Below are 10,361 nucleotides of genomic sequence, written 5' to 3' on the forward strand. Positions count from 1 at the left end.
TGTTCTACTGGGTGCCTTGGTCCTCAGGGTTTGCAGCTGATGGCTTTTTCTGGCGCACTAAATTGTTTCTTTCTGGTCGTAGGTAGGTGGGAAAGGGCCACTTGATCTGTGAAAAGAAAACATGGGGGAAAAGTTTCCATTGAGGCCAGTGGGAATTCTCAGCCATGGGGTTGGGCTCTGACCTGTGCAGTTTCTCCATGCCTGGGGTGGATCCAGGGAGTGGTCTGCTCACTGATCCATCTGAAAGGGAATGTGAGAAGGTAGATCAGCCCTCACAGGTGCGTGTGAATCCCTGGTGAGAAATTCTGTGTAACTGAGTGTGATAGGACCTTATCCACATGCAGAAACAGATTAGTTTTGCCTTCATAGAACTTTAGAATGGTTTGTATGGGAAGGGAACTGAAAGACTGCCCAGTTCCAACCCCCTGCCATGGGCAGGGACACCTCTCACAAGACCAGGTTGCCCAAAGCCCCATCCAGCCTGGCCTTGAACATCTCCAGGGATGGGGCATCCACAGCTTCTCTGGGCTGCTTGTGCCAGCGCCTCACCACCCTCTGAGTGAAGAATTTCTTCCTAATGCCTGATCTAAACCTAACCTTTTTTTAGCTTAAAACCATTCTACCACCTTCTATCACTACACTCCTGGACAAAGAGCCCCTCCCCAGCTTCCCTGTAGTTCCCCTTTAGGTACTCGAAGGCCACTATAAGATCTCATAGGAGAGGTGCTCCAGCCCCCTGGTCACCCTTGTGGTCCACCTCTGGACTCACTCCAACAGCTCCATGCCGTCCTTGTGCTGTGGCCCCAGAGCTGAACGCAGGGCTCCAGGTGGGGTCTCACGAGAGCAGAGAGGCAGAATCCCCTCCCTCACCCTGCTGGCCACACTGCTTCTGATGCAGCCCAGGATACAGCTGGCTTTGTGGGCTTCAAGTGCATGTTGCCAGATCATGGTGAGCTTCTCATCCACCAACACCTCCAGGTCCTTCTCCTCAGGGCTGCTCTCAACCTGTTCTTCACCCAGCCTGTATTTGTGCTTGGGATTGCCCTGGCCCAGGTGCAGGACCTTGCAGCTGGCCTTGTTGAACCTCATGAGGCTCTCACAGGCCCACCTCTCAGGCCTGTCCAGGTCCCTCTGAATGGCATCCCTTCCCTCCAGCGTGTCCCTCCTTGGTTTCTTCAGGCTGCCATTTAATTCTTCTGGGCTAGGTGGTTTTTTGTTCACTTCTTTTGTTTTATCAACTTAGTAGAGTCTGTAAATGAAATCTTTGTGTTTATCTTGTTTTTTAAAGGTACAAATATAGGTACATCCTCTTTGCATGTGTGGCCTGGGTCCATGGTGGACCCTTTTGTATGCCTCTGTGGTTTTGTGTGAAGGCTGAGATACTCATTGCTCAGCTCACTGGGTGTTCAGTAGGTCCAGTTTTCAGAAGACAGATGCCCATGATCCATGTGCTTTTGAAAAAAAATCTCTGTGCCAAAAGCCACAGTTCCTGTAAGGTCTTTCAAGCTGGATGTGCAAAGTCATTACCAATTTTGCAAATCTTGGCCTGTACATTTTCTTTTAAAACAGATTTTTTTTGCAAGATTTCTATGAGCTTCCAGCTGTGCTCCTGTAACAAGCCTCTCATTTAAGGTACTCATTTCAGAAGGCTGTTGGCCTCAGAGAATATAAGGAGATGGCTTTCTTTTATTACTGTATATTAATTAAAGAAATGCCTGGCACATACTTGGAATTCCTTTTTGGGGAAAAAAAAAGTTCTTAACATTCAGGAGTTCGAGGAAGTCGGGATTAAATTAACCATTTTAAGAGCTGATGTCTGGCAGAATTAAGATCATCTGCAACTGCCAGCCCTATGGGAGAGCAGATGTTTATAAATCATAATTACTTCAGCTCAAGTCTCCCCACACATATTTCTCACCTGATTTGTCTCCTTATATGACTGGCTGGAGCGTGTTCCCTCCACAGCTGCAGTTCGGGCTGCTGAGTGCTTGTGGTGGGACTGGAGGTGCTGTTGTGAGGAGCACCACAGGGAGCTCCTCAGCTCAGGGCAGAAGTCCATCAGGGTCCGTCTCTGACAGTAACCCCCAGGGAAGGAGCATCAGAAACGTGCCAAGTAGAGACTCATTCTGTTCTTCAGGCACAGCAAGCAGAAAGGGGAGATATTGGGGTGGAGAGATCTGGCAGAAGGTTGCCCTGTGGGATGAATGGTCAAGTGGAAGGACGGCGGGGCTGGCCAGTGAGAGACACACGGGGTGGATGGGCACGTTCTACACAGGTCAGTGTAGAGACAGTGAGCCCCAGGACAATTTTGGCTGAGTACTTTCTTGCTTATTGCGATTTGGAGTGTTTTTAGGCAGGAATTCGCAATAAGTCAATGTTGGACTGTGTGACTCAGCCGAGTCTCTAAAGCAACGCAGCTGACAGCTTGTGAGTGTGTGCAAAGTGGGAAAAGAGAGGGAGTGGTTTCTCTGGGCGGACTTCATCTAGCATTTTAAAATACCTAAATGTGAGCGTCTGCGTGTCAGCTGGCTGCCCACTGTCCACCGTAGACAGTGGAGATCTGTAACAGCATGTAGCAGCTGAGCATCACGCCGCAGACCCTTGTGTTTGGTCAGCTGGAGAGCTCTCAGCCCTGCTGGCTGTATTAGCAAGGTCTCCACTGAGTACCACACGGGCTTGGGCAGCTGGCTGTCCACTCATCCTAAATCCTTTCCTTTTCTGAATCATGTTCCAAAAAATGAAACTAGCTACAAACTAGAGCTTCCCCTGCCTGAAGAGTTTGGGTGCTGGACAGGACAGAATAACCTGTGCTGGGGTGGCCAGGTACCTGCGGAGTGTCTCTGTGTGAAGGTAGCAGAGGAGGACCCGAGAGAGCCTTGGGATTCCCAGTGCTCGGCCTGCTGATGCACAAAGTCTCCTTGAAAGGCAACATGCAGGGGCACAGGGGAAGGTGGTGCCAGCTCCACCTCTGCAGGAACTTTGGGTTGTAACGATTATTGGGCCAGGTGGAGGGTACAGGGCAGTATCACAGAGGAGTGTCATAGGGCTGTGGGTTGTCAAGGTTCGAGGAAGTTTAAAATGTTAGGGGTACCTGAGTGAGAGTGGGGAGTGTAGGAAGACAAAGCATTCCAGATCTGGGAATACTGGCCCAGTTTTACAGCGTTTTAAGAACGGCAGGCTGAATAGCCCAGGCACTCACCCAGCAGCAGGCAAGGGGAAGCACCAGCACCTGCCCTGTTCAGCAGCACTGCCTGAATTTCTGAGTGTGAAGAAGAAGAAGCCGGTACACAAGCAGATGACAGGCAAAATCCAATTTTTTATGAAGAAGTTTGCAGAGAGCTTCAGATGATGAACATCACTGACACTATTGCCATCTGCTCTCAGAGCACTCGCAAACAAGGGGCAAAAAATTAGCTGAATAAAATGAGTCACTCGTGTCTGTGCTTCCTTATTAAGAATCCTAAAGCTGCCGCTTGCCATCCGAGTGTGCAAGGAAACCAGATATTTGTATCACTTACCCATGTAATGTTTCTCTTAATATAAATCATTTGCCTTACATCACAGAACAAAAATAAGTTATTGGTAATCTACCAAAATAATACAATACTTGCAAAGTAAGTTTCACACAGACACAAACCTGTTTTCTCTCATGGGCACATCACTGGCAAATTAAATGCCTGTATCTGTCTCTATCCTGGGAGAACACGTGGCTGGAGAAGGGAACGTGTCAGCAGCTCCCACAGGAGAAAAGGCCAGGCTCAGTCACACAGCGGACGTACCAGAGGAGCAATAATCCGTGCAAAATCTGCCTGGGCAAAGGCATCTTGCAGTAAGTGCTTGAGAGTTAAAACTAATGCAGGCTAAGCAGCATGTGTCAGCCTGACAATACTTCTTTCAGACTTTGGTCTCTCATGGTATCATTGCTGGTTTATCCTTTCCCCTCTCTTGGTTCAGCACATGAGCCTGGGTTCTGTTCTGTGGAGCTCACTGGAAATGTCCATGGCAGAAAAAATGCCTGCTTTTGAAAAATTGAGCAGCACTGGGATCTCTCATGTATGTTTCTCAGATATCTGAAAACAATATCTCTCCAGGATCATATCTGTCTATGCCTGTCCTTTTTATTCTGCATACTCACCCCTTATGTCTATTACAGACAGAGAGAGCGATGTATTTTTGTGGCTAGTTCTTGAAATCCTATTTCAAAATGCTTAAACTCAAGAAAGCCAATGTGTGCATCCAACGCATTACACCAGTTCACTAGTTCACATGAGTTCACTCTTTTCATCTGTGGGAGAACGTAGCCTTCAGCTAGTGAGTGTCACGTTGTGCAAGAGAGAAAAATTGGAGAAAATTGTGCTGAGGGGGATTTTTGAAAATGACTCTTTTTCAACTTAGTGAATTTTAAATTCAGAGATTTCGGTAGCAAGATTTTTTGTATGCTTTCAAGCTGCAAGGCTTCGTGCCTGGGCTTATACTGTAAATTGCAACATTTAGCAATTTGTAGTTTAATTTAGAAGGATCACCTACTTTCCTAAGTGTTTAAGTAATGTGGCAGTCTGTGGTTATTGATTCTCTCTGAATTTATTACAAGAAAGCTGTATTCACTCTCTCCCCTTGGGAATGCCCCTCCTGAACTGCATGCTTGCTAGTGACAGCTTAGACCCCTGATACATAACCAAAGACCTTGCCTAATATCCTTGCAACTGCTCAGGGAATTTTTATTAAGTAAAAGCATCATTAAAGTCGACAGAATGATGAAGTTTAATGAGCATCTTTCTCACTTGATATTGTTAGTTTTGCTGCAGCAGCCATAGTGCTCTCATTTGTTACTTCCAGTGGGGCAGATAGAAAATGCAGGGAGAATTCATTTGTGTTTATATTTGCATACAAAGAAACATTTATGTTCATGAGAGATGTTCGCTTTGAAAAATGTATACAAGGAAAGAAAGCAACTGGAAATATCTCTTTGAGGGTTTTCTGAAATTTCTGTCTTGCATTTCATCTCGCCTTTCACTTTCACATAATGAGAAGGCTGCATGCAATGCTGTAGCTGCTAAGTCTACAAAGGGTCGACGGTTTGTGAGCTGTGATTATGATAACTAGCTCCTGACTTGCTGCAGACTGCAAGTATCTCAAGTATTTATTTGCAGTCTGGATTTTACTCCTCAGCCCAGGCTTTGGGCTGAGAGGTGTGCGTAGTGTTCTGCCTGGAGCTATACCATGAACCAGTCATGTTCCAAATATCAGGCGTGAAGGCGCCTGCCATGTATTATCAGCACTTACCTCACAAATCTGCCTTAAAACAGTAGGCACAATTAATCTTAGTATTGCTGTCCCTGTTTATCGAGGCCATCTGCCCTTGCCGAGGGTCTTGCCATGCAAGCAGCTATGTCGAGGTTCCACCACGCAGTAAATTGCCACCCACCAGCTGAGCAGCGAGGCTGTCTGCGGGCATGTTTTAAACTGACCCATGGTGCCAAGGACAGCGTGCGAGTGCCTCAGCACAACGTGTTTGACTTCACGGTGATGGCAGAGCAGGAGCATGCACCCAGCCACTACAGCTTGGCTGACAGACGGTGACTTACAAGCTGTGCTTTCCACGGCTGCATCCTTCCAGCAGGTATCGAAGTCATTAAGGACTGTTTGTGTGAGCTCCACGTCTGTTATAGCCAAAGGGTTTTAGGTTCTTGTGCAATTCGGGTAGTTGCTTCTCCATGTGGATCAGTTCAATTATGGCTGGTTGGTTTTGTTGTTGTTTTTCTGTTGTATTTTTGTTTTCCTCGGGAGCTATAAAAGTAGTGTCTGTCATTGTACCAGAAGTTCATTGAAAATCCGGAATTCTCTTTTCCCTCGTGTAACAGAAGGCAAATTCTGTCCCAGAGGCATTATCACAGTCATTATTGTATTTAAATGTTGTTGTGACACCATATGTCTCCTTGTATTTGATGTGTGCAAACACAAGAGAGAGAGTCCCTGTCTGTGAAGGCTTATATAATCTAAATACGTCTGATCCTTGCTCTTTGCATAGCAGACTACTATGATAGATTGTAATGCATTTATCTTCAGCCGAGACAGCAACGTGCAGCTGAAACTTACTTGAAATTTTGCCAGAGAAACCTAAGTAGATTTGTTTGATTGGTTTATTTCAAACCCAATAATTACTCTTCTGGATGAAGTTTTGGTGCCCATGCCCACAAAGTGGTTGGACATGAGAATAAGGCAAAAGAACGTAAAAGTGCTGCAGGTTCCTGCAGCTCACACAGATCTACTACTACAAACGTAGTATTTGCACGGTGATAGGGAGGGAAGTGCCAAAGTACCAGCAGCACTGAATATTGTAAAGGAGCAAATATCAAAGAAAAACTGCTACCAGAACTACTTACAGGTATATTGGGATTTTTACTACTTAACACATGAAGTGGCTGCTGGACCTCATTCTCCAGTCAAAAGATATTGCCCAAGTAGACTTGCCAGCACTCCACAGTTGATTCAAAATTGCCAGTATTCAGTTCTACCACTTCAAAAGATGCATGTAGTCAGTAGAAGTCCCACCACACCCTCCCTTTTCAGAAGTAGTTCACTAAATCAGAGCTCTGCCAGTCCACAAGCTTTAAAATTTGCACTGAGAAAGCAGAAAATGAGAGACAGAGTGAATGCCAAAAGTGTTGACTGAGTGGGAAATTCATATGACGTTTCCAAAGCAAAAAAAATGGAGCCTTAACCAAAAAAGGGGCATATAACACAGTGAAAAACACATGGAAGCCATTCTAGTCCTCTCTTGCTTGGCTCTAACAGGAAGCTGTGGGCAGCAGTATGCTGAAGACATCGGAATGTTTTTGTGTGTGTACGCTCAAATAAAATGGATGAGTGGATTCTCTGTTAATTCAGTGCTTAAAGTCCCAAGTGGGGACTTTTATTTATAGGTAAAAACTCACATTCCACTCCAATGTAATAAGGTTTAGTGGGTAACATTGGTGGTAGGGAGATGCTTGGACCAGATGATCTTGGAGGTCTTTTCCAACCTTAATGATTCTGTGATTATTTTTCCAGAGCCCAAAAAAAACAACTTGAATGTTAATTTATTATTTAACTAACTCTTGGTGTTCACACAGTAGAAGCATCTATTTCCATTTTTCTATTGCTGGCTTCTCAGAGTTAGGAAATTATTGCTGACAGTGGCTCAAATGCTGTGCTGCTTATCATTGAGAAAAAGATGCTTCTTGTCCCCTGACTCTTTCTACCTTGGATCGTTTTTTGATGAGACAGCCTCCTTGAATGACAGCGAAAATATTTCCGTGCTTTCCAACAATGATAGTATTTCCTCATACCAAAACATCCCCTTCCATATCTTCCCTCTCTCATCTCACTTAATGCCTTCCAAAATGGGACAGGTATTTAGGATGGACATTTGATTAGTACATGTGCTGTGCTGGGATAAAATACAGCCTCTGCTGTTGGGGCTGTATATCTTATGAAAATGAAAATAGGTGTATTGGAGCGAACAGTCAGCACGCAGTTATCACAGGCATTCAGGGCTCTCTCTGCATCTGTCAGGAAATTTCTCGTTGACAGTAGGTGATGGCACACATAACATTTTGGTAAGGTGAAATCGTGGCTTAGTTTACAGCTGCATTTTCTTTGCATGGGGCTGTTCTGGGTAGAGTACACCTTGACAGCAGCCCGTTTAGCAGCATGATGTAAAGCCGCAGCTGCTGAGGTGAAAACAAGTGCTACTTCTCCTCCGTGCTCTAGAAGAAGCTCTAATCCCATTCTGCAATCCAGCAAACCCAGGGCTGAAGTATCCTCCAGGTACCGTGAAATACTAAAGCCGAGGGCAGGTGGTAGGTTTAACCTCCCAGCTTCAGTATGCCTTAGCTGAAATCTCTCTGTACCTGCCATAAATAGCCCCTCCAGAGCCGTGCTGCTGTATGCACGGTGACTCAAGGTACCTCTGTTTGGATCCTTTCTCAATGTCTCTTACGTACAGTTGACCAAGGCCTTTGCCAGGTCATGTCTGAGAAGCAAGGCCAATCCCCTGCTGCTGAGTTTCAGCCTGCAGTGTTGAAGAGGTGACTTTATGTAAAGAGTCACTTTATCTCCAAGACGCCCGCTCGGGCCGGTAGCCATGGCAGAGCTGTGTATCAGGTCATGCTCTCTGGACAAGCAGGAGCAATTCATGAGAAACTAACTCAGTCCTGATGTGACTAAGCAAAAGCAGTGAAAGGATCTGTAGCCGGTCCTTGTTTGCCACAAGGGCTGGACAGACGTGTGAGCTCTACACATGGACTTCAGCAACAGTGCGCAATGAACCATGGCAGCTCGCCTCCTGAGGGGAGCTGGGGCCTCCGTGGTGCCGCAGATACCCAGAAAGGCAGGGCCCAGCTTCTGTGGCAACAGCGCTGACTGACTGCGCTCCTGCACGTCCAGAGGCAGTTTTGGGAAGAGTTGCTTGGCCCAAAGCCCTTAGGCCTGTTGTGTTTCTTGAGAAATGTCACCAGAAGGTGGAGGGACAGTGACACAGGGAGGGGCAGCGACACAGCGCTGCTACCTTTTCAGTAGCAGAATTCCTGTCAGGTTTTAGACATCCATGTCCAACCTACTGGCAATACTGTGGGATCAGAGCGGACACCCACCAGCATGAAGCTGAAGCATTAGCAGGGGGACATCTTTCAGAGGGGTTCAGTATTTGTGTCAACATTGCTGGTGTTTATACAGCTGAATGAGCAGAAACAAAGCTCAGCTCTGTTCCCTTTAGATACACTGACACCCCTGCAAAGTACATCTTCAAAAAGCACTCTGTGTCAATATGGGAAGTTAAGTTTGAGCTGTGTTTATTTTTGGTACATTTTTAATTTAGTTTAATCAGGATTACTCATAAATTATCTATTAATTACTATGTGATATTTAGCAAGATCCTCTCAGCCATGTAGTCTGTTTAGTGTTGCTGTGAATGCTAGCTGTCTTAATTGTAGGATACTTTGTCAACATTTAATCAGTGGTACTTACTAATGTGGCAGTGATGTGTTGGTAGCTGTCCCAGTACTATCAATCATCTGTGAGCAGCAAAGAAGGCTGTGACACCATTGCTCTCTGTCACATTATCAAGCCCTTGGGTTTTCTAGTTAGGGATGATGCTCACTTTGCTCTAAGTGGGCACTCTATCTCTCCAGCTCAACCCAATTTTTGTCATTGTCGACTCGAATACGCATCCTCACAGCCCTCTGAGCCTTGATTCCCTAACTGCAGAGTAAAGGTTGCTAGTTTCTGAAGGCAAAACTGATTGCTCCTTCACTGCTCCAAAGGCCTGCTCTTCACGGTGTTACTCCAAGTCACAAAAAATCAGTAACGTGGACTGCAACATGACTTTTAATAGAAAAATGAGTGTGTTGAGACAAAATAAATGTAATGACCTTCCTTTTTTTTTTATATATCTAGTAACCAGCTGTGTTGTTTAACATGCTGCAGATTAAAAGCATTTAATGGTTGTATCACAAATATTCTTTGTCTTATTTCCTTGCAGTCTTTATGGCAGACACATGCAGGCAAACCCTGAACCTCCAAAGAAGAACAATGACAAGTCGAAGAAGATCAGTCGTAAGCCTCTGGCAGCCAAGAACAAATAAGTCCCCAGCTTGTGCCTTTGTTTTTATATCTTTTATATCTCTTTTGCATGTGCCTATGATATTCCAACACATTTCCTATAACTTATATCTTAAGGAAGCAGAGACTAGAGTTAAAGGCCGTTTACTATGTGTGCTGCTTTAGAAGATTCTGCTTAAGGAATACAAAATTACACACTCTCCTAATTATGGTCACATTTATGTAGCCATTTAATATATCACTGTCAAACACATTTTAGCTTTTCTATTTATATGTACATTAATGTCCTCTGTTCACATGTATCACACCCTATTAATATCAGGTTTTTTGCACTTACACAATAATAAATTTCATATATTATTACATATGATTTTAATAAAAGCCTCTATTTGTCTTGTGTTTTTATTTCTGTGGTAGAACTTCTGAATAGTGATATTCTTGAAGAACATAAGTGTCCAGTTTCCTGCACTGTGTTAATTTCTTTTGTAGGAATGTGATAGCATTTTGTCTGATACAAGTTGGTTAAAATGTAAAGCATTCTGCTCAAGAGTGAAAATTTTTAATCAGTTTCTGTTTCTCTTTTACATTGCTGTGTCCTGCTTTTTTGCCTTGAAGGTTATTTTGAAATCAGGGAGTAGGGGAGAGGAGAGAGGAAAGAAAAAAAATATATATCTGTGCAAAGAGCTGCCAGTTGCCAGCCTCAATTTGGGGAAAGAGAGCTTTCTCATTTGAAGAAAGTGGTATTTCTGCCAATTTTTTAA

At 44.6% G+C, this 10,361-nt stretch overlaps 1 protein-coding gene across 1 annotated transcript in view; it reads left to right on the plus strand.

Moving 5' to 3' along the window:
- The window catches only part of RSU1 (Ras suppressor protein 1), a 94,108-nt gene extending 84,139 nt beyond the window's left edge, over positions 1-9,969 (plus strand). Inside the window, exon 9 of the mRNA XM_084282722.1 lies at positions 9,521-9,969. Within this exon, the coding sequence (XP_084138848.1) occupies positions 9,521-9,623 (103 nt within the window). The 3' untranslated portion in view covers positions 9,624-9,969. The remainder of the gene's footprint in view (positions 1-9,520) is intronic.
- Positions 9,970-10,361: the final 392 nt, after the last annotated feature.

Source organism: Netta rufina (genome assembly GCF_964035555.1).
Source record: "Netta rufina genome assembly, chromosome: 2".
In the NCBI taxonomy this organism is placed as follows: Eukaryota; Metazoa; Chordata; class Aves; order Anseriformes; family Anatidae; genus Netta; species Netta rufina.